This window comes from Amblyomma maculatum, chromosome 2 (genome assembly GCF_055883805.1).
Source record: "Amblyomma maculatum isolate TAMU_Amacu chromosome 2, ASM5588380v1, whole genome shotgun sequence".
NCBI classification, from domain to species: Eukaryota; Metazoa; Arthropoda; class Arachnida; order Ixodida; family Ixodidae; genus Amblyomma; species Amblyomma maculatum.
In genome coordinates, this window is record NC_139345.1 from 158,602,166 (window position 1) to 158,627,063 (window position 24,898).

General features: G+C 47.8%; 1 protein-coding gene across 3 annotated transcripts in view; it reads left to right on the forward strand.

Annotated features, from left to right (window-relative positions):
- The window catches only part of Nipped-A (Transcription-associated protein Nipped-A), a 287,463-nt gene that overhangs the window by 182,858 nt on the left and 79,707 nt on the right, over nt 1-24,898 (forward strand). For all 3 annotated transcript variants that reach the window (XM_084595462.1, XM_084595463.1, XM_084595464.1), the window contains exons 36-45: nt 90-236; nt 3,668-3,940; nt 5,386-5,736; nt 5,921-6,214; nt 8,857-9,120; nt 9,781-10,059; nt 12,679-12,822; nt 14,123-14,511; nt 16,989-17,124; nt 19,910-20,101. In XM_084595462.1, coding sequence (XP_084451588.1) covers nt 90-236; nt 3,668-3,940; nt 5,386-5,736; nt 5,921-6,214; nt 8,857-9,120; nt 9,781-10,059; nt 12,679-12,822; nt 14,123-14,511; nt 16,989-17,124; nt 19,910-20,101 — 2,469 coding nt within the window. The remainder of the gene's footprint in view (nt 1-89; nt 237-3,667; nt 3,941-5,385; nt 5,737-5,920; nt 6,215-8,856; nt 9,121-9,780; nt 10,060-12,678; nt 12,823-14,122; nt 14,512-16,988; nt 17,125-19,909; nt 20,102-24,898) is intronic.

Consider the following 24,898-nt stretch of genomic DNA (forward strand, 5'->3'; position numbering starts at 1 on the left):
CAGTTCTCAGGTGTTTTTGAAGGCTGCCAGTGAACAGTGCGAGCTTGCAGTTTGGCAGCTGGCTGATACGGGCCTCTTTCTGCATGCAGGTGAATGAATCGTCAACAAACATTGGGTCACAAGGAGAGGTGCTCTCTCGGCGATGTGTGGCGCTTCTCAAGACTGCTCTCAAGCCTGACGTGTGGCCCAACTCTGAGCTCAAGCTGGCCTGGTTCGACAAGCTTCTCATGACTGTGGTATGTGCATGGCATTCGATCATCCCACCATTTGGCTTTGTTAAAGTTGCCAGTTTCTCTATTCTTGAGTGTCTTCTCTCGAGCCTAGTCATGCTACAAGTGCTACTAGGAATAGGGTGGGACTTCTTATGGATGTTGAAAACCGCCTGGTTTTAGCCCTTGTCAATTGAGTTAGGCCTCAATTGACTGGCACAGGTAATTTTGATGAATACGATGGTAGTAAGTTCAATTTTTTTGCTACCTTGGCCACGTTTTGAAACTTCAGTAAAGTTTCCTGTGTTCTCTAAGGGGGGCACGGCTCTTGAGATGAAAAAATCTCGAAAAAAATCGATTTTTTGAAAGTGACATTTTCAGAATCTGTAGCTATTGTTACGGTACGCAGTGAAAGAGACGATGACGAAGTGCTGGGCTAGTGGAGAAAGACGATGCTGCAGCTACGTCTGGTTCTCCTGTGAGTGTGTCCCTGACGGTGAACTGTTGCGGCTACGACGTACCATCGCCTCCTAACATATCGACGTGCCTCGTAACATCTTGGTGGAGGTGCGGGGTATCGCGTCAGGAAGGGCGCAGTCGGAGCCGCAGCAGCTACCACCGGAACGGTGGGCTGGACAGGGCTGTGCGGACGGCTGACCAGAGCTGAGGCTTACGCTCGCATTAAGGCCTACGTTCACGAATTCTTGGCGAAGACAGCTTGGATCAGCGCTATAGCAGCATCCGCCGGCTGAGGTGTGAATGCGACGGGGGCCATTGCCCCCAGCTCTCTGCGAACGATCCTGGTCAAGTTTGGCTCATGGGACGGCTGTTGCAGTGTTGGCAGATCTTCACACGAAGACGTAGCACCTGTGTTTGGCAAGCGGTCGAAGCGGGGAGCACTCGGGGAGCCTCGTAACACTATTATTCCTTCAATTCGCCAGGTTTTATATCTCACGGTGCAGTATTTGGGCCACAGAATCAATTTATAGCATCACTGTCAGCTGAAATCCGCGAAAAAAACTTTTTTTTTTCGAGGCGCGTAGGTCGTTTTCTACGCGTGCGATCGCAGCCATCTTGGTCTCGTTGGAAAGAGCGGCTTTTTTTTTTTTCCAACTTCCCGCTGCAAGTGCCTCCGCCGGCGTACTGGTGATGTTGAAATCCGAGCATAAAAAAAAAGTCCAAACGCGCGGTTCTATTCGTTGAGCTAGCACACGTGATTGAAAAGCACGCTGTGATTGGCCATGCAAAGTTCCCGTCGTCTGCTCCTCTGCGGGTGACTCGTCTCTCCTTGTTCAGTCGTAGGGTTGTGACGAGTGCGGCTTGATGTCGGAAGCAACGTCGAAGTTTGCCACGAGTCACAAGTTTGGCAAAAAGAAAAAACGATCGGCCTACAACTTCAAGAAGCACTCAGTTCCTTCGGCCGGCGTCGAGAATAGTCCGCCGCCAATAGCAAGTGATACCGAAGCCGCGGACAGTACCGAAGTGGACTTAGGCCTAACCGGATCGCCGACGAGTGAATGCATTCCGGACAGCAGCCGCATTCGGTGCGACACCGAAATATTACAGCGTACGGAGTTGGTTGCAGAGCGAAATGGAAGCCCAAGAAAAGCTACAAGTTCTTTCTTTTTCACTCGCGCTGACGATGTTGCGGCCACGCCATCGGACATCGAGACGGGCTTCGTTGTCGTCAGTTTGGACTCAATGAACGTGTTGATGTTGTTTGTGAAGTGCAAGGTGTGCGGCGGTAGCGTCACGGTAGGGAAAGGTGAACGTGAATATGTCCTCACCATAAAGATTATTATCGAGTGCGCGTGCTGCGGTGATGTTGCGTCGCCGTGGAGCTCGCCCCGTGTGAACGGAAAGAAGTGCAACCCGTTCGTTGTGAACGTCCTTGCTGCGCACGTGATGCAAGCCACCGGGAATCGACAAACGGCACTGTTATGAGATTTAATGCTGGTTGCCGAAACTCCTCTGCAGCAATATTGAAAGAGCTGCACCTCAACCCTGGGACACCAAGCATGAAGCGCATGGCAGAGAAAGACCACCGCCGACCAGTGGCATCTGCAAACAAGTGCAAGACCACTGCGGACATGCAGCACGCTTTCAAAAAACGCCATTTGGGTGGCCATAGTCAGTCTGACTACATCCCTGGTGCCTTCTAGTCACTTACATTGCAAAATGTTGCAATATTTTCTCTGCATTTTTTATTAAAAGAGAGCCAATATCTTTTTTCTCTTTTTCTCAACACACCGATTCTTGACTTCTTGCTTATTTGCAGAAGCAATATCTCTGCCTTCAATGGAGGTAGAACCATAATTTTTGTTGTGGCATGTAGCTAGAAGTGCAAAGCACACAATGTTAGGAGCAGATTTTGCAATTTACGTTTTAAAAATTTTTAAATTTTGCTCTAGGTCAGACAGTAGGGCACCCACATTTGAATGGTGGACTTTGAAATGCTATAACATCGCTAATATTTGTTTTATCAAAAAAGTGCTCCTAACATTGTATACATTATGCTTTCTAGTACCTAGCAAAGTATCAATATAAATTTTTTTTAGTGTGGTTACTTTTTCATTGTTTCTGCAAATTGTGAACAATTAGTTTCATCTATCTTTTGAACTAATTGGCCAATTGGAAAAATAGTTACATATTTGAAATCAGCGCAAGAAACTGAATCGGACTACCTAGTTTTATCAAGTTTGGTCGAAAATTAAGAAAAAATAGCTTTAAGAGCCATGTTTTCCCTTAATGGAAGGAAAGGCTCCTTACTTGAATGTCATGCATCAAGCATTTCAGATTGCTAAAGCAAAGTTTTTGTCACGACAGTGTTTCTTGATTTCTTGTTGATTAATGATGAAAAATTAGCGTAAAAGATGTCAAAATTTTCCTCCCCCTGCAATAATAATAATAAAAGGAAGATACTGCTTCTTTCTAACAAAACTTATATGAAGCAAATGTCAGCTTGTGTTCTAACTTGTTCTACCGTTAACTAATTTAAAGGAATTCTGTTTGTGTATCTTTGCGTTCACCATATAGCATAATTGCCAAAAATGCTGTGAGGATCAAGCTTATGCTCACTACTCCACTAGGCTTCTGTTATGGTGTTTCACTTTCTGGTGGTGGTGGTAAAACTGTAATCTCCAACAGATACAGGATAGGCGTCAGCCTATCCGCCTACACGACGGCCTGGTGTCCTTGGGTCTGGGCGGCATGTTCGGCCAGTCGGATTACACCTAGCCGAGTGTCAAGGTGTGAGCTCAACAGTATAGTCTCCCAAAATTTTTCTGTTTTTGACTGTTGATATATAGGTAATAGGCATTGAAGGCTGGCCTTCCTGTGATGTGGGGGCAAAGCCTAGGCTACCTCTGTGCTGTCATAGCCGTTCGGAGTCATTGCTTCGTTGTGTGGTCAGGTGTGGTTAATGAGCATGTTCTGAGCCTCTGCATGCTGCCTTGCAGGAGAGCGCGCAACCGAATTACGGCAACATCTGCACGGCACTGGAGCTGCTGGCTTTCCTGCTGAGCATCTTGCGCAGTGAGGCCATTTTGGCGAGCCTCAAGCCGCTGCAGCGGGGCATCGCTGCCTGCATGAGCTGCCCCAACTCCAAGGTAATCCGGGCTGTGCACGCGCTCCTCGCGCGCCTGATGGGCCTGTTTCCCTCTGAGCCGACCACCTCCGCCCTCTCCTCCCGCCACGAAGAGCTCGAGACCCTCTACGCTTCCATCAGCAAGGTGGGTGAAGTTTGTGTGCCTTTCGTTTTTGAAAAAAATTCCGTCGCAGAACTGCATAACTTGAGGTTCTAGGTCACATCTAAGCGGAGCAGGTGGCGGGTCTGCTCTATGTTCTGTGCGATTCCAAAACTTTCAACTAAATGCTCATTAACTTGATCCTGTTAATTTGCAAATATGGATAAGTCTCACTGTTAACACGGTCCCACCTTGCAAGACTGTGGCGTCCAAGCAATATCGCCACTGTAAGCTGTCATCAAAATGGCGCTCCTCAAACATGAACTATATTTTTAGCAGAGTTGATCATGTACCTCTCACATGCGCGCTATGACAAGCTTGCGATATTTGGACAGCCTCGTCTTTGATAATAGGCCGAATGCTCAGCCTTGATTCTACTTTTATGGGCTTCACGGCATTCCGTGCCAGCTCATAGAATTTTTAGACACTTTGCTAGTTTACAAGAAGGATATATTAGCATCTAGAGCAGATAAAAGAATAGTTTTTATTTCACCATGCACCTGAGTGATTAAACTGTAAATGCTGGGGACAGATTTCTCATTTTATTCTTGCTAACCTTATTGTGCACTCAAATTCAAATGGCTCGTAAATCGTTTTTTCCTACATCAAAATTCAAAACCTTTAAAATGACTAATGTTGCCTTAATCAAAAAAGTAGTTGCTACATTGTATTCCTTGTGCTGTATACTATCTAGCCATATGTTAATAATAGTAATTTCTTGCTATTGTTTGCATAAAAAAAAAGAATGAAAATGTAGACTATTTTAAACACTAAAATTGACATAGTATCAGAAAAGTGATTACATATTTAAAATCAGCACAAAAAAATTAAGACTGTGCACTCTCATTCCGTTTAATGTAAAAGTAGAGAAATGTTCCAAGAGCCCTGTCCCTCCATTAGCGGATTTTTTTTTTTACTATTCGATTATTTGGACCATTTCATGGGTCCCACTGAGTCCGAAAAATCGGTCTGAGACTGAGCGCGTGAGGTCTAGTGACATGGCCACACTACCGGGGAATGCTGATGATTGATGGAAGAGTCAATACCAGTCATTCATTCTTCATGTTTTGTTCGTTAATGATGCCTGGACTTGATGGCCGGCCACCTACATCGTCATGAACTCTGTCATGAACTTGCATTCAGGTTGATTTACAATTTTGTAAATATGGTAGCAATGGACCATGACTGTATACATTAGAGACCAAGTACTAATATAGCCTGTGCCTCGTTAAGAGGAAGGAATGGACTGGTCCAGAGAGTGTTATTCATGGAGCAGACAGAATGTTATTTGACGGAAGAGTGGCTTAGTGTAGTGTAGAATGGTGTAGAGATTAACTCTGAAGGATTTTGCGTACGAAACTGCCACTCCCTTCGTAAGTCGGCATTGTCAGGCTCTGCCTTATACCTTTTCGCGATTTGTTCCATTGCAGGTCGTGTTTGATGGCCTGACAGCGTACGAGAAATCAGCTGCCCCACCACCCTCCTCTCTATTCGGTTGCCTCATGATCCTAAAGGCAGCATGCGTCAACCACCCGTGCTACATCGACCGGCTCATCACGCCCTTCATGCATGTGCTGCAGAAGATGGCTCGTGAGCACCTGTCCCCCGCCAGCGCCATGGGGGGTGCTGCTGGCCAGGAGTCGAGCTCTATGGGCTCCGAGCTCCTCATCCTGAGCCTGGACCTGGTGAAGAACCGGGTGGGCGTCATGGGCCAGGAGATGCGCAAGGCCTTCATTGGTGCCATACTGGTCGGTCTCATTGAGAAGTCCCCCGACGTCAAGGTGAGCACGGGTCGTAACTGAAAACAGTGAAACGAAATGGGTGAGAGAAAAGGAGCAGTAGTTTGGTATGTTGCTTTATTTATTACGCTTAAATGTCTTTACATATAAAAAAATCGAGTGACATCAAGAAGGATATTTTCTCCGCAGTTAGGACAGTAACTGAGGGTGTGGCCACTGTGTGCAGGTGCTGCGGGCCATCACCAAGATGGTGGAGGACTGGGTGAAGAGCAAGTCTCCATTTGCGGTGAACCAGTCGCCAACGCTGCGCGAGAAGTCCATCCTGCTGGTCAAGATGATGCAGTTCATGGAGAAGCGGTTCCCTGACGAGCTAGAGCTCAATGGCCAGTTCCTGGAGCTGGTGAACCACGTGTACAGGGACGAGACCCTCAAAGGCACCGAGCTCACCTCCAAGCTGGAGCCTGCCTTCATGGCTGGACTGCGCTGCGTCCAGCCCGCCATTCGGGCAAAGTTCTTTGAGGTGTGACACCCCTCCTGATAACACTTTAGATGATTAGATGAGCACCGCCCTTTGTCTTCCGAAAAATTGCCTCTGCTTGTGTGAAAATAGATTTTGTGAAAAAAATCCCGTGGAACTTACAGCTGCGTCACTATCACCACCATTATCATTAACAGCTGCACTAACGCCATTGGCATCATCAGATAAGCAGCTGATGACACAATGCAATCCAATGTTGTTGTGGCTGATTTGCTGGTACAGTGTTCAATAGAGGCTTTACAGTGATAAAAGTAGTGTTCTCCCCGTGCAGTCCCTGAACCAGCTGCTGCCACGTTGGCGTAGATCACAAAGTCCCTTCTGTGACTGTTCGGACTTGGCACAAAATTTAGAATTTGGTGCTAGGTACTGGGTAAACATGTCCTTGACTCACCAGTACTCCACCGATAGCAGGTTTGCCACCTTTATCGCCTCAAGAGTTCCTTTCAATGGCTATGAGCCAATTGGCTCAGACCCCACATCAATCTGCGTGCATCTGTCTCCTCTTCTTTGAACTCTTCAATAAACCATTACATGGCGTAACAGAGGGTACGTTTAACTTTCAGTACCGGGCAGTCCTGGACTACTTGCTGACAGGTGTCGGATGTTCAGTTTTCCTTGGGCAGCCTCCGGCCACGAGTACTGTTTCTGGGCCAGCTGCCATATTGAGTTAGACTCTGAGCCCGTTCTGAGTACTTTTCGTGTTCTTGCTGACTATATCATGCTCTAAATAATGTACGTGTTCCAGCTTTGCGTTTTTGCTTTCTTCCTCGAATTTGACTACACTTGAAAGCTTCCAGTACTCCGAACAGGGATTGTTTGTTCGCGCTGCCCAGAAGTTCTTCACCTGTTTCGTGATCCTTTCATTCTGCAGGACTGTAAGCATAGTAAGTGAACTTCTGTTATAACACTTGTTATAACACTTGCTTTTGCAAATGCTTTCGTGTGCTTTTGAGCACAGTGAGCTGGGCCTTTGGAAGAACTTTGTGAATAGCAAAGGCAAGCAAACTCTGCCAAACTAAAACTCTTCACATTCAGGCATGTCACACTCCGTTTGTGAAAAGCACCGACTGATTCTCACCTCCATTAATCTTAGTATTACATTCACCCCAAAAAGATAAACATGCATGCAGCAAAAGAACTGCGTCATGACTGATGGTTGCCATCCATCGTCTGCTAAAAGCAAACAGTGGAGAAAGCTTGCATAGTCCATGTGACCATAACACTACTTCTGGTCAGAGCAGAAGCCGAGACCTGTCAGCAAGTAGTCCGGGACTGGAAAATCGAATGTACCCAGAATGTCGTGAATTTTAATGCACAGCAAATGGCAATGACACACCAGCAAAAAACTGAAGACTTCATTGGCACTTAGTTGTTACTGTCTTCTGCAGCTTGCTTGTTTTTCACCCATGCTGACAACAAGCATACGTACAGGCGATATGAAACTTCTTTTCATGGTTTATGCAGTTCTGTTGTATCTGGGCTTGTAGCATGAAGATTGAAGGCACAACAATGAAACATCACCGGGATAAACCTTGCGTGGCCAATGCTGTATGACATACAGTTGTATGGTTTAGCTGTGAGGTATGGTCCTGTCGTATGCATTTTGCCTACAGCTTAAAAAAATTGCAGCCACCGCCGATAGGCGTTGCGATGCAAGAGCGTAAGCTGTTCGGTGGTTAAGATGCTCTGCTACTGAACCGGAGTATCCAGGTTCGATGCCGACAGCAGCAGTCGCGTTTTGATGGAGGCGAAACGCAGTGGCGCCCCTGTGCTGTGTGATGTCACAATGGCTCCCGGAATTTACATCCCCGTTATGGCTTCAATGACCAGAGGTCATCTATATGGCTCCCTCTTGCATTTAAAATCTCGACTCGACTAGCAATTTTGTGTGCATTAACCCCCCAGTGAATCGTTAACACCGGCCCGAATCTCAGGTGATCAGCGATTAGACCACAATTTTAAACCAAATGGTTTCCCCTGCCGAGTTTGGAGCCGCCGACAGATGACAGAAATCGCAGACACGAGAACTAAGAGCTTACACTGCTATGAACACAATTTCTCAGCCGCAATAGAGAAGGACTGTGCAGTGTTAATGCGGCCAGAAGTGTGCACACATTGTCCACCTGTGCTTTCCACACTTTTTCCAGGCTACTGTGTCCTTGCTCGAAGTGTGTGTGTGTTTGTGTGTGTGTGCGCGTGTGCGTGCGTGTGTGCGCGCGTGCGTGCGTGATCTTGTTCAAAGCATTAACAGTGGTGTTCTACTGCAATTAAATATTTTTCTCCATTCTTAGGACTTCCAGAGCTTGCTTCGTAAATGCCACACTATGTACGGAACTGTCATTCTCTACAGGCTGTTTGTATACCCTGCTCTTGCTCTTGGTGCTCTCTTGGAGCCTTCCCATGTGCATCCTTCCTGTGTTGCCCCCTCCCTTGGCTGACAACAGTAACAACGATAAAAAAAATTGACCCCCTAATTGACGTTTTGGAACCCGTATAGGCTCCGAAACTTCATTTTGTGGTTTTGAAATGTCATTTTTTTTATCGACTTTGTCAGTGACTGTTTGCTGTTCATTCTAATATATGCCTGATTGGATGAACTGTCGTCGAACCCTGGACTGCAACAGGTGCTGGACAGCAGCCTGCGGCGGCGCCTACACGAGCGGCTCCTGTTCATCGTGTGCTCCCAGAACTGGGAGACCATTGGCCCCCACTTCTGGATCAAGCAGTGCATCGAGCTGGTGCTGGGCACGGCCGTTGCCAATGCTCCTTTGCGCAGTGGGCAGACGGCAACCCTACTGCCTGCGGCCACTGCAGGCTTGCAGTCCCTCGAGGACCTGGCCACCACATGCCCAACTACAGCACTCAAGGAGGAGCCTGCCGACACCGAGGTAGGCCCCCGAGGGGACAACAGGTAGTTGGTGCCCAGACCACCAATGCACTCACTGCTGCACTCGCCACCTTCTGTAATAGGCTCTTCCCTCTTGGCTAGGTTACGAATTTCGTGATTTTTCTCTTAAGCGCCCCTGTCCTGTGCCAGTCCTGTGACCTTAGAAAGATTTAGTATAGCTGATCCGCTATCCGTCACCGTGACCTTCTACCGCGCAGCTGGTGCGCACGCGCGGATTGGTGCCACTGCGGCACATGTATGTGCAGACTTGCAGCATGTGGCGCCATCTATCAGTGTCAGAGATGGGCATGTGCAGTGGAACGTGCGGGGGCGGGTCACGGTAAGGGATCGCGGTACGCTAAATCTCTCTATTGGCAAAAGAGCATTCTGCTCGCTCGTCTTCGCCCCTTGCTTCACTAGACCCAGTGATGGAGTAGAATTGGAGCTTATGAATAATTTGGGGCATTTTGCATTTTGATTTTGCGTAAGCTACTTTATCACCTAATGGTTGTCTTGAAGACTCACTGGGACGTCGGCTTACTGTTTCGGAGAGTCTACACAGACCGTGCCATTGTTGCTGCTTGAGCATGCATCATTGAAACGTGAGGCAGGAGTTTTGTTGAATTTGAGTGCTGCCGCTGCTCTTCTGTGTGCCACTCAGGAGGAAATTGACATTGAGCTTCCGTCGGCGGCTGTGGGTGAGGAGCGCTCCCTGCTGGAAGGTGCGGGCGCCTCGAATGGGGCCGGCCGGGCACGCCAGAACCTGCAGCAGCTGGTGCAGCGCCAGGGCCGCTTCCTGGAGGGTGTGCGGGAGCTGCGCCTGGGTGCCTTCCTGTCGGCCACGGTGCAGCTGTGCCACCTGGATACTCCGCTGGCACAGCACCTCTGGCAACAACTGATGCCCCGCCTCTGGAAAGTGCTCAACGACCGGCAACAGAGTGTGAGTGGCCGACTCAGCATTTGTGGCCACAGGCCAGCGGGACAGGTTTTAGGAACAGCCGTACAAAGTACATTAGCTTTCCAGCGTAGTAAACTTGTGTGTTGTAAAAATATATTGTAAAGTAAAACAATGATTGTTTGATCATCCCCAAAACAGTGTTGAAGTGATGCTCACTCGCGTTGAAAATGTTGACAATGAACTTCCGTGCATCACAGAGCTGTGCTCGCATCCATTTTTTCTGAAAAGTTGGACCTGTGGGCTCCATTGACTCTGAAATATTTGTCACAGCTATGTATATGGTGAGGAGCTTGGTGGTGCTCAGCAGAGTCCAGGATTTCATGAAAAAAAAAAAAAAAAAAAAAAAAGCCAGCTTCGAATATCAGATAACTGTTCTGTCTGAAAAAAAAAAAAATCAGAAGAACATTATCAGGCAGCGGTTGTCACCTCTATTACTTCTTCTGAATAACGTGTAGTCTTTGCAGCTGAAGTAAACAAAGCTAGACTGTCTGCGCCATACAAAAAAGATAATGTGATGACTTGGTATGCTCAGAAATGTTTTTTTGGTCGTGGAAGTGCAAAAAAAAAAACGCTGACAACAGCTAAAGACAGACACACAAGCGCTTTGTTGTCCGCTGTTCATGCTTTTTGATGAAATTGACGAGTCGAACAGGACTACATTATTGCTAGTAAACCCTCATTAATTCAGCTTCCAAAGAACCAAAATAAATACTTGAGTTATCGAAAGTCTGTTTGCACAATGTTTTGCACACTCGAAAAAAAGAAAAAGAACAGAAAAAGAACATATACAGTAGCCGACGGGTAATTCGGACTCCAATAATTCGGACTTGTAGGATATTTCGGACTTCAGTGAGGCACCGTCAGTCACCCCATAGAAGCGCATACATATTCGCGACGGATATTTCGGACTTTAAAAGTCCGAAAGTTCGATTTTTCGGACTAATTTCAGTCCCCTGCAGGCCAAAATCTGCCATCTTATAGGCTTTTCGCCGGCGCAACAAGCGCCATCTTGGATTGAGGTGGATTGGCTCTGCAGTTGGATTGGCTTGACATGGTTTCGGTGCCCCATTTTTGCCAGGAGAGGCCCCTGCAATCTCTGCCACTTCGAGGTGGCAGTCGGATTGTCATCGCCGTCAACCTGCTTTTGTTGCCAACGCTGACGCGGGCAGCTATCTCTTTGTGCTTTGTCTCATACGTCCGCCGTGTTGTCACACGAGTTTCTCCGACCGCGTCAACCGAGTGGCGCGCCGTCAATCCTTTGGCCGTTTTGTGATTGCGTCCGGCGGTTCCACCGCTCTGAACGAAAAGTGCCTCATTTTTGCGTGTTTGACGAGCGGTGTGGTGCGCACTCGGGCTGTGGACATGGGCCCGCCGGTGCTGCCGGGTCCGTCAAAGAAGCGTGGGAGCTATTCTACCATGACCCTTGAGAAAAAGGCAGTGATCATAAAGCTAGTGCTGAGTGGGCGAACGCAAGCTGACGTGGCCAAGGAGTTCGCACTGTCGAAGCAAACTATTTCGGATTACGTGAAAAATAAGATTTTTTCCGCCTTTGAGGCGTCCCACAGCAGCAGCCAGAAGAACGACAGGAAAGGCGACCACCCCGAATTGGAGAAGGCCTTGCTACTCTGGCTTAAAGCTGCTTTAGCGAAAAACCTTCCAGTGTCGGGCGACACGTTGAAGGAAAAGGCAGAGACCCTGGCCGTGAAAATGAGAATTGAAAAATTCAAGTTCACCGACGGATGGCTCCGCGGTTTCAAGAAGAGACACGGTGTGTCTTTTAAGAAGATGTGCGGGGAGAGCGGAGCCGCCAACCCAACACTTTGGCGCAAATACAAGCGCAAATCGTCGCCAGCAAAAGAAATTTGCCGCAAGGTAAAATCGGCTACTTTTTTAAGCCGATTTCCTCTGAATAAAGTGATTTTTTGTGCTTCACGGATTTTTCGGACTGTTCGATTATTCGGACCATTTTTCGGGTCCCTTCAAGTCCGAAAAAACGGTCGGCGACTGTAGACCCAGTGAAGGCTTAGCAGGTTTTTCATTACACAACGTAGAAAAACTCAAGACAGGTGCGCTGTTTCAGACTGCTGGAAGAAAACACGCACACTAGCATTGCAATGACTTCTTTTAAAGAAGAAATTACCAGCAACATGCTGATTGGAATTTGGAAACAGAGCATGCAGCTGTGTCTGCAGGCTAACATTTGAGTTCACAATCCGAAACTACATCGCAGGCTACTTTCTGGCCTAGTGGCAGGCCCCCCCCGGCAACCATTACTCCTACCATTACACGTGCTTCGTAAGGGCATGGATCATGGGTCAACATGATCGCGTGCCTCGCTGTGAAGCCTCTACTCGCTCCTTTGAACCTCATGCATATTTTTCCAAGAGGGCTTTCCTCGCATACTTAAATTGATCAAAATGACACAGCAGACCTCTTTCTCGAACAGTTGTAAAGCGACAGAAAGAGTACCACGTGTATGAGCATTATGGATGGATTAGACTATAAAAAGAAAAGTATTTGTGTTGTGACAGTTCACGGTTGTAGGTGGCTAGGCACGTTCCTCCTCGCCCCTGCTGAGCTCCTCTGGCATGCATTGTGCAGGCTTTGGCAGGGGAGCTGGTGCCTTTCATGTGCAGTGGCAGCCATGTGGTGCAGAAGGACTGTCACCCCAACGCCATTGGCACCTTCATGGAGGCCCTGGCCCAATGCAACCCGCCAGTGCCCATCAAACCTGTACTCGTCAAGGTGGGTTATGGACCCTGTTGGTAGCGGGGAAACGCATTTGTTTTGTTGTAACAGTTTAAGTGGCACGTCTGCATAATTGGAAGGGGGTTAGAACTTGTTCCTTCAGTCTTTCACAGCACATGCTGCATACCAGAAATCAGTTAAAGGGTCGCTCGTTTCACGGAAAAGATGCCTGCCTCAGAGCTCTGTCCAAAACAGCACTGGAGGAAGACATTTGTTCAAGATATTTGCAGCCAAGTTTCCCATCCACTGCAGCAGTCTAAAGAAAAAATGTGCACAACAAACTAGTTCGCCTCAAGTGGAGGCTGTATCAATGTTGACATTGCCAGACTTGTGAATAATACACAATGGCACATAAAGGGCTAGAGACAGTTAACAAAGCAGTCCAAGTAACAAAGCAGACCAAATCTAATGTCAAATACCTGGTGAGTGAAAAAATAAATGGAGAATTTTAAATAGCGAACACCATCTTGTTTATTTCATAATTCACGTGGTATTTGGAAATAAAATTAAGCCAGTATTGCGCAGGGTGGATGGCTGTCGCAAAAAAAAAAAAGAAAAAAATTAACCCATAGTGCCTGTTCGAGATAGCCTTTCATGGGCGTTGGCTGGTACTGCGCCGACAGTACTTATCCCTATTTCCAAATTAACAGGGCTGGAATTAACTAGTATTTAGTTCCAAACTACGGAGGTTGTGCAGAAGAGAGAGAGCAGGCAGCCGTCTCCTTCCTCCAATGACGCCGGCCACCGCGCCGGTCATGGCGCCATTTAAGTTGTACTCACTTTTCCATGGTATTACCTGGTTTTGTCTTCTGTCCCCATTTTGGACGTGCGCAGCCTCTAATTATGCCTTCCTGTCACAGAGGTGTTCCTTTAGTTTTTCTTCTTTTTTCTTCCGCGTGATGTGCGCCAAGCCGCCCAAATGCAGCGGCGCGTTGTTCGAATTATCTGTAGCGGAACCGACTCGTGTTCGAATCAACGGGCTTTTTTATACACAGATCTCTATGGAGCTTGGCTCGACCAAGTAGTGTAGTTCGAATTATCCGAAAATTCGAATTATCGAGGTTCGAATTAACGAGCAAATTAACAATGGCTGCCCCCATTTGAGATGAAACTGAAGTGAGAACGATGTTTTTCCCAGTTTTCTCGGTTGCTTCCGCATGCACATGCTGTTGAGAAGGCTCTCTTCACAAAATGGCCCCATCACGTTTTGCTTTCGAGCATTTATGTCACGTGGTGTGAGAATGCCAGAGTTTACCTTTCTGTCATCTTGCACTCTTTCTCTCTGGCGTTGTTGCAGTACCTGGGCCGCTCGCACAACCTGTGGCACCGTGCCTGCCTGCTGCTGGAGCAGGCGGCCCTGGCAGGGCGGGGGGGTAGCACGGGTGCCGGTTCCTCGACTGGCGTAGGTGCCAGCGTGCGGGGCGGCATCCCCGAAGAGGCCGGCGCAGCCGAGGATGCCCTAGCCGAGCTTTACTCCCTTCTGCGCGAAGAAGACCTGCTGGGTGGCCTCTGGCAACGCCGGGCGCGCCATCCGGAGACGCCGCTGGCCTTGGCACTGGAACAGCAAGGTTGCTTTGAGCAGGCTCAGGCTGCCCTGGAAGCTGCCATGTCGCGCGTGCCGCGGCATGAGACGGCCTCATCCCTATTGCAGAGCGAGTGCCGCCTCTGGGAAGAGCACTGGCTGAGGTGGGTTGTTCTCTTTTGGCCAGAGCGCGTTCTTCGAAGCTCACATAATAATGGCTTATGGTGGTGTGAAAGACATGCTTATAGTGAGATGTTTAATGTAATAAATGCATATATTTGAGGAATTAAAATGAATTGAACCTCTAATAGCCCTAGTGGGTCACCTCAGTGCTGTGAGAACAGCATGTGAACAGGTACCTAGGAGGCAGACTGTACACATTTCAAGTAAAGGACAGACTGGCCCTTCTTGCTGTAAGCAAGAAGAATGTTTATTTTACTTCTTTCCTCTCCACTACTTCTGCGCACAGTTAAGTTTGGGTGTTGTCGAGAATGTGCTCATAGCAACAGTCCAGGCCACTGCTCTGACAATCTTGACAGCTTGTTATTTGAACTTCAAGACACCTGGAAAAAAAAAAAAAAAAAAAAAAGTCGAATTATTGAAGTTCGAACTCTCAAATGGTCCTAAAGAACTGACAACAAATTTAGTTTGTGAATGATTGGGCAGTAGTTGCTGATGTTGGGAAGGGAAAATAACTGCACTACAGAAAATTCACATGGACAGTTGCTAAGTACTAGAAAGTATAACGAATTACAATGCTAGGAGTACCTTTTTAGCGATGTTATAGCAATTCAGAGTTCACTGTTCCAAATCTGGGTGCTGTGGGTGCCCTACTGTCCGATTTTAGAGGAAAATTGAAAAAGTTTAATCTGCTATACAGTCGAACCCGGATATATCGAACTCGAAGGGGATCGCGAAATAGTTCGATATATCGATAATTCGATATACAGAAATTGGCTTGTGACGGCACTTACGATGCGAAAAAACGATACCGTACTTGTCGCATAATCAATCCATTTGCATAATGAACGCACCCTCTACTTTTGCACCCGAGAATTTGAAAAAAAAAAAAATGCGTAAAGGCCAGCTCGCTCACATGCAAGCGATTGAGCGATCTCAGCGAGGAGCGGCAGCGAGAGCAAAAAATTTGTAACTTGTTGGAACTGCGTCCCTATCGCCGCTCGAGCCACCGCGGTAGCTCAAAACAAGGTTTCTGTGCCGCCACGCCACGGCAGAAATCCAGAAATCGCAAGCGTTTTTGCTTGCATGTCGATGGCGCGCGTCACTCCGTTTCGGTCCTCTCATCCACAGCTCATTTCTTGGCAGCGTGCCAAGATGCTGCGCAGGCGGCGCCTTTTTATTGCTCCTGCGCTGGCGGGGAGCGAACTTGGCAGAGTGCCCGTGATGGCTTGATTGCACAAGCCACGCCGCGCTTGGGGCGGGCGTCATGATCGCAGCAGCTGACCGCGTGCTTTCGTTGATTCATACATGCAGGATAAACGACCCCCGCGAAAAAAAAAAAAAAAAAAAGGGAACTGCCGCACGTCCGAACAGCACAACGATAAAGGATGACTCTCAAAAAAAAAAAGAGAGCTGCCGCTTCTTAACGTCCGCAGGCGCCATAGCCACGTCAGCCAGCCACCGCCGCGCACAGAGGGTTCGCAACACACGCTGGAGAAAGCGTCCGACGTCTCTCTGAAAACAGGCTGGGCTAGCATGGCGCATGTGTAGCGCGTGCTCAAGGAGAGATATAGCTCGGCAAAAGAATGGGCACACCCACGCACATGGCTTGCAATGGCGCGCGGGAAACGATAACTGCAGATGCGCGCGCCTTTGGGGAATGGGCGCGGCGCTGCCCAGACCAGCCGTCGCCTCTGTTGCTTCTCATTCCTTCCGCGCATGGCTTGAAAACGTCACGCGGCAAACGGCCAAGGATGATGCGATCGTCTTTGGGGAAGGCACACTTTCCAGTGCGTGGTGCGGAGCTCGATATGTCGAACGACCGGTGAAATTAAGTTCGATATATGACGCGGCTTTCCTATACTTTTACTTGGGATTTTCAAGGGGATATTTCACGAGTTCGATATAACCAAAATTCGATGTATCCGGGTTCGATATAACCGGGTTCGACTGTAACACTATTTGCTATTCAGTTTGCCCTGCAGTCTCACTATTTGAATTGTTAAACATACCTAGCATTAAGGAATCTTTCTTGTTGTTCGGAGCTGGAGGCGGAACAGTGCAGCGTTTCAACATGGCAGTTTGCAGCAGTTTTCACACACACTAGCGTGCTTACATGCGGCTAAATCCTGCATGGGATATTGTGCTGACATTGTGGAGAGCCGGCAATGTGCAGAAGTTCTGTGTCTAGCCTATGGTGTAAGAATATCTTTCAATGTCTTTTGGTGTTTTTCAGCATGCCTGATAGCTCAGCCAGAGTCATTTTGCCACTTTAAACAAGCTAAACCAACACCAAATCAAGCTAATGTTTGAGAATTTTGCAAAGCCCTCCGCGCAGAAAACATGCAGGAACCACAAGACTTGGCAAACACTGGGTTGGGGTGTGGGTTGGTTATGGACTTGGGATTTTGTTTTGAAGCCAGGCTTTGTAGAGGCTTCCTCTCAAGCGGAGCTGTTGCAGGTGCTGCAAGGAGCTGAACCAGTGGGAGCTGGTGCTGGAGTACGGCAGCTCCAAGAGTGCTGCCAATCCACACCTGGTGCTAGAGAGTGCGTGGCGTGTGCCCAACTGGCCCCTCATGAAGGAGGCCCTGTCACAGGTGAGAGGCCCCCATTGGCTAAGTGAGTTCTGCCACGATTTCTTGTTTCACACACTCAAAATAGTGAGCAGTAAGAAACTTCTCATAGAGTTACACTACTCTTCTCCTGGCTAATATGCTCCCAGATAACATGATTTCCCAGTAAGGTTTGAAATTTCGACAAATTGTGGCCGTATTTTAAATTTTGCGATCAACTGGACATGTACTAATGAGCGCTCGTGACGTGAAAGCTAATCAGCTGCACTCAATCCTGACAGTTGCTTTCCTGCAGTGCTTAGATGCAAAAGGGCGAAGCATCTGAGAGGCCAACGAGCCAACATACGATGAGCCTGTTCCCACAAAAATGGCATGAGGAGATATGCGGTTGCTTCCTAGCGGTGCCTGTGGGCCATATGGGAGCTTGCATACGAGTAGGCTGGGTATGAAGAACACATGGGCAAAAATCCGATGAGTAAATAATTACACTACCTTCTTCACATGTCACTGGTATAAGGAGGCAAAGCATCTTGAAGCAACCAAGGAAGCGATCCCAGCTCATTATTGCCTTCTATAAACCCATTTGTTACTGAATCTTTTCTGAACTTAGGACAACACAAATACGGACTGCATTCTACAAGAGCTAACACAGGAGCTTTTCGTACTCTGATGTGTATATGCTAATTACACTGTTATCAACGAGTCTCAATTTTAAATGTCTTTGTATCTCATTCAATAGTTCAGTTTTTCAAAATCGAGCCGTTTGGGTCATAAGTTTTCCCAGATAAGCTTTATTTTTTTGCTAAATTTCGTGCACTCGTGTAGCGAAAGCAGTACAAGCGAAAGCAGTACAAGAAGTGAGGGGAGGGGATTGACATCACACCTTATGCTGTGCCTGTGCAGATTTCTCGATTTTGCATGAACTAGCACAACTACTCACTTATGACGAACGCCCAGCATAGCAATAATTTATTATGGGATAGTTGCAGCCAGCTAAGTCGCTGTTCATAAACCGCACCAGTATCATGTACTTTATGCAGCCATTGCCATATACAGTAGAATTTTGTTGATACAAATCTGGTTAATGCAAATTTGGGGATAATAAAAATTTACAAAATTCTCCAGCCAGAGTACATCTGTACAATGTGCAGAATTTCGGATGTTCTTAACGCTCTCCCGCGGCACTACGAATGCTATGAACACACAAACCCCGGCCGTATTCTTGGGCTTTACGCACTGCCTTCACATCGTTGACTTTGCAGTCGCTAGCCGTGGTGTGTGCACCGCGAGTAGTTTTTGACAGCGTATGCACGTTACTGCCGTTACAATCACCTGTTGCACTGTAGGTACAAGAAGCAGTCTTATCGGCCCGTGGCCCACACATCACTACGTTGCGATCGCCTGTAACGCTTTACGTGCCACTTGAAGCTTGTGGCATCATACGGGCTACAAATTGCCGACGTTATCATCGCCAGTTATGCTGCGCATCACGTGCAGTTGGCGGCAGCTCACCCGGCGAGCGGGCACATCCCGCACATCGTTGACTCTGCAGTCTCCAGCCGTGCTGCACGCACAGGGAGCAGTTCGCGGCGACGCACGGGCCGCACATCATCGTCACGGTCGTCTCTCGCGCTTTACGCGCCGCGAGTGGTGAGCTGTGGCCATGAGGCCGTAAGCAGGTCTGCGTGAATGCCTTTTTGCAGGCTTCTGCGTACTGATATTCGTTCCTGTTTATTCCGATGATGCAAATTTTTTTCGCTAGTTCGTGAGATTCTTATCACCGGGATTCTACTTTATATGGTACAGAAAAGGATCGGCAAATCGGAATCAGGATTGGGAAGGCATATTTGAATTCTGCACCACCATCAGCAGTGAAAAAATTAACGCGAGTCACACGAGAGCCTCAAACATTGGTTCAGCAAGGTTGGCTGCATAGCGTAGCAACCAGGCAATTGCACGATGGTTTCTTCATGAGACAGTGGTGTCATTCTGGCTTTGCAGGCTAAGAGTTATTACAATTGGGGAAGTATTACTACTGAACAGGAGTTCAATAAACATAAACTGTAGAGTACTTGCACGCACTTTCAAGTGCTGCTCCTGGATCCAGATCAAAGCGGTGGAGCTCGCGTGCACGTGGCACAGAGGCCTTTGGAGTTTATGCTAGCAACAAAGCTACAGCGGACAATGCTTTGAGGAAAGCCACCGCCAATCATAAGAGGTCTAATTCTGCTACCGGTGCACTGTAAACACAGTAATATTTTAATTAAAATGGGTGCAGTTTATTTTTTTCGTCACCTTCAGCAGTGCAGCAGGCCACGAGAGAGCTGTCTCAAGACTTCGGTTGGCTATCTGGCATCACCGAACCACTACCGGTGAACTGAACATTAACTTTCACACATGACAGTAATATCATGCTGAAATAAAGCACACCACACTGAGGGCCGCGTTCAAGCAGACTCGTAGTTCACTGCATCTCGCAGGTTTACAGCTTTAGCACTGCCAACAGGCACCAAGGATGCACAGCCAACCCAGAATATTGAAATCTTTTTAATACAAATCGAACATGATTATGGGAGAAAAATGTCTTCGAATAGCCTTGTTTCTAGTTAAATGGTTAAACCTGCGTAACAGTGAGCCCTTTTAGTCCGCATAAGCAACCTAAACTTTTTGTGCATTGCCAAAGCAACCTAAACTTGTTGTGCATTGCCAGGAATAGATTCCTATACCTTTTCTGGTCTAGGTGTGAATGCCTAAGCATTGGTATAGTACTATTGAGCACTCGTGTGCATTATTGCCTCCCCCCTTCCAGGTGGAACTGAGCTGCCCCAAAGAGCAGGCGTGGCGGGTGAACCTGTATCGGGGCTACATTGCCATCTGCCACCCGGATGAGCAGCACCTGTCGCTGGTGGAACGCGTCGTCGAGGTCATCACGGGGCAGTGCATCCGCGAGTGGCGCCGCCTGCCCCACATCGTCTCACACGTGCACGTGCCTCTACTCCAGGTGGGTGCAGGAGAGGAAGGCTGGTGTCAGGGAAGTTGAATGAGTAAATATGGAAAAGTGATGTTGAGTGTGGGCCAGCCACAGTGGTTTTGACATGGAGGTACGCAAGCATGGTTCCTTAGAGTGCTTTCTGAGGTTCCTTAAACACCTCGGTCTATGCGGGATTCAAGGGGAAGGCTAGCTTGGCATTCCTGTTACCGGCAGCCTCTGAGGTACCTGTCACTATTGTAACACAAGCAGCTTACTTTTCGCCTCACGCTTTCACAGTGGCCAGTCTTCTGGGGTACTGTTCTAGGCACTGGAAATCAGTTGGCTGTGGCAGCTTTACTCGTTAGCGTTCCCATTGTGCTGAAAAAAGAAATCTAATGCTTCGCCTTCAGAGTGTTGCTTACGTCTATTTCATTCCAGGAAATTGAACTTTTGAACTACACGGGCTGAAAGTTTTGTCGTTTATACAAGGCATTTCAACAAGCACTTTATTTCATAAATAGGAAGTGCAGAATAGGAAATATGTTTTCAGGAATGAAGTCGTAGCTTATAAACTAAACCTGGTTTTAAATTAATGCAGTGCCAGTGAGGAGCTTGAAGCCATGTAGATGAGGCCACATCAGTTTTTGAAACAAAGCAAAAATAATTTTGTATAAAGTCCTGCAGCCTAAAGAAACTCAGCGCTTTTTTCCGCACAAAAACAAGACTGAGCTTATTACATACTCTGGAAGCTTGTTGGAAATAGAACGTCTGCTGATGTGTTGCAGTGACTGGCACCCAATTCCAATTTGCCTTTGATGTTGTGCCTCATCATGTGCATTTTTTCTTTTTTGGCACAGAAGGGCAGCCATGGCCAAATGTCATTATTGATAGTGACTGAGCTGTAGAGCCAGCAGTCACAATAGCACATTGCCAGTAAGCATTGTTTCCACCAGGCTTCCTCTGCATAAGTCATGCAATCAATTTGGCTTTTTTATGGGAAGAATCACTTGACTTCCTTGTGCTGCAAGGCTTTAGAAAACTTTTTTTTTTTTTTTTGCGTTTCGAAAACTGCTACAGTCAAACCTCGATATAACGAACACGCATATAACGAATTATTGAATATAGCGAACTCTTCCGGAATATTTTTGTTAGACACATGTATTTTTAACTTCCCTAGCGAACGCGTTTCGGCATGAAACGGATATTACGAACTTCGCGACGCCAAGCGCTACCTCACTTTAGTAGCAGGAGGCAGACTTCGTTGCACTACATGTGTGTTATGTGACGCAGCAAACGTTCAGGATTACCTCGCAGGTGCTGACAGCGCCACAGATGCCACGACGGCATTGGGAGTTGACAGCCGAAGAAATCTATGGCTTCTGAGATTACCCCCCGGGCGCCTGTTTGTGCACACGGAGGTGATCTCGGAGGCCATAAGAAATCGTTTGCATCTCACAATCGCCGACAGCGCCGCTTCAGCAGCGGCGGCAGCGGCACAATCGAATGTTTTTTGCCTTTTTGCATAGAGGAAGGAAACAACTTGCTCTTTTGGTTTTTGCGCCATTCGCGTTTTTTGGTTTTAGTGTTAGGAGCGGCGTGGCCGTCGTAGTGTTCGGCAGAGGCTGCGTCGGTCGTCGTGTCGAGTGTGGTGCGTGGGTATGCTTAGTGCTGTGATGGCAGTGAACATGAAAAAAAGAGCAAAACTGACTTTAAAGACCAAGCTCAAGATAAAGGCAGTTTACAAGAAGAGACTGGTTGACACTCTTCTCGTGAAGCTTCTTATGAAGCAGGACTTGAAGATCGACTTGCTGGGAGCATTAAAGCGGCATGGGACAGCGTGAAAGGCGAAACGATTGCCAACTGCTTTTGGCTCGCAGCTTTTGTTCCAGCAGAGGCCCGCACATCAAGTGACGATGGGGACGAAGCAGAAGCAGAGCTCCGCGAGCTCGTTGAGGTGACATGCCCGCAACAATGACTGTAGAGGACTTTGTAGGCGGCGACGACATCGCGGTGACCACGGCTGTACTGACGAACGCCGAAATCGCTGTGGAAGTTTCTGAACATCCCGCAGACAAAGCTCAGGCTGACCGTGCAAATGATGAGAACATTCCGACTTCACAAGAAGTGCTTGCTGCATTGGATTTACTGCGCCGCCACTAGAGTGCTATCGAGAGCAGTGGGTTTGCCCTAGTTGAGCGTTTGCAAACTGTGGAACAGGGCGTGATACGGAACGCGATCAACACAAAAAAGCAGGTCGCGATAACGCAGTTCTTTGCGAGAAATAAACGGACGTGACCCAAGAAGGCACCCTCCGAGTTGCTGTGCCTTCTCTGATTGAATTTTGCTGCTCTTGCATGGATTTTCTACGAAATTTTATACAGTAAAAGCTCGTTAATTCAAATTCCACGGGGCCGCCAGGCCAGTTCGAATTAACCAAAATTCGAACTAATGAAAGTGAGCAAAAATGAAGGCGTTTGATGCCCGGAGGGCACGAAAAACATTTATTTAGCAAAAAAGTCTGTTATCATCTTCTGCTTCTTCTCTCTGAGGGCTACCGTACTCACTCGGTCTTCTAGCATGCGAATGCGATGCAGGGAGTCTTCTTCCCCCTCTTCAAAGCTGAAGAAAAGGCGCGCGACATTCAGCGCTCCCATAACTTCTGCCGCGGATGGACGCACGGGCTCTTGCTCCTCGTCGTCGTCCTCGTCTTCTGCCTCTTCTGGGACAGACTGCTCCCCAACAATTTCAGCGACAATGTCCTCATCACTTAGGGCACCGCACACTGCTGCATCGCTGTCTACTCCAACGTAATCATCAAAACTGACGTCCTGCAGCACAGCACGCACAGCCGCAGGCAGAGGCTCCGGACTCCCATCGTCGCCACTTTCTTTCATACTTCCGGCAGCAAAGCCACAGTGGTGGAAGCAGTTTGCAATTGTGGACGGCGTGACCTGCTCCCATGCACGCACCAACATGTGCATTGCTGTGAGCAATGTGATGGTGCTGGTCTTTTGGTTTCCAGTGCACAAAGTCATGCGCTCGATCATGTGGCGCCTATAGAAACATTTGATGTTTCTGATCACCCCCTGATCCATCGGCTGCAAGGCCGCAGTCGTGTTGGCGGGCAAAAAGACGAGCCTTGTGGCTTTCAGCTCGGCGTCGACTTTGTGTGCCGAGCAGTTATCCACAATGGGGAGAACTTGACGCTTCCTTAGCTCCATCCTCCGATCGAATTTCAAGAGCCATTTTTTAAACAATTCGCCCGTCATCCACGCCTTGCTGTTGGCGGAGTATTCCGTCGGCAGCGTCCTAATGTTCTTGAAACATCTAGGCTTATGTGCCTTGCCGACAACAAAAAGAGGGACCTTCTCCGTCCCGGTCATATTAGCGGCGACCAGAACAGTAATCCGCTCTTTGCTTCGCTTGCCGCCAGCGCAGCTGTCCCCTTTAAATGTTACTGTTCTGTCGGGCTGGAGCTTATAAAACAAAGCCGTCTCATCAGCATTGAATATATCATGTGCCGAGTAGCTTTCTAAGTACTGCTGCAGAGCACCGCTTCGTCACGTGGCACAAGTTTCTGCATCCACTTCTTTGGCTTCTCCAGACAACACCCGGAAGACAAGATTATGTCTGTCTCTAAAGCGGTGAAACCATACTTCGGAGGCGACAAAATCTTCCACATTCAAGCGCAGGGTGAAATCGGCCGCCTTCGCCATGATAATTGGGCCGCTCAGTGGAATGTCAGCGCTTCTCATTTCTTTCACCCACGTGATCACAGCGGTCTCAATTTCCGGATACTTGGCTAACCGAAGCCTTTTTCTGTTGCTGGCGAAATCTTCGGCTTCATAGGCATCCTCGATGGCCTTCCTATTTCGGACGTACGTCGACAACGTGCTTGGTGGAATCCCGTGCTTTTTCGCGATTTCCACTTTGCTGGCCTTCCGTTCATCCACCTCGCGTAAAATAGCCACTTTCTCCTTCACCGTCTTGGCACAGTATTTCCCACGCGAACACATCTCGCGGACACAAGCTCACAACAAGCGGCGTGCAAAACGAGGGCTCACGAAATGCAACACGAAACCGTGGTCGATAACACTAAAACGTCGTTCCTCGAAGGAGTCGCGGCAGGAAAGACTGTTTAGTACTTGTTCCAGCACCCTAGCGGCGCCCCGATGGTTGTGCCATCTATCATTCTGCCGTGAAAGCTTCCAACGATGGTTATTAACAGCGCCGCTTGGCGGCGCGCAGTTCGAATTATGGGTGGCGGCGCCAATTTTTGAGTGAATTAACGAGCTGTTACGCGCATAGACTTCTATGCACTGCGGACCGGACCACGATGACTATTTCGAATTATCCAAAATTTCGAATTAACGAGTTGTGAATTAACGAGCTTTCACTGTATTACGAATTATGTATAGAGTGAACTATTTTCCGATTTTTTAACTGTTCGTTATGACGAGGTTTCAGTGTAGCGTCATCTGTTGCCAAGCTTTGAACTCCTTGTTGGCACTAATCACACAACTAATTAACGAGCTTTGTTAAGTAGCTGCATACCGTATATTGCCACTTATAAGTCTACCTTTTTTTTTCTAAAAGTTGGGGGGTCGACCTATAATCGTGGTCAGCGTATATGCGGAGACTTAAAGTCTGCTTATAAGCGGGGGGTCAAAAGTAATTGCGACCGAGTCGCGGATAATATCACGCCTTTGTGCTCGTAATTCTATTAAAGTTGTCAGATACAATGCAAAAGTGGATCTGTTAAAAAAAAAAGAAAACAAATTTTAATCGAGATTTGCACCAAAGGTTTGTTTTAATGTGATAACAACT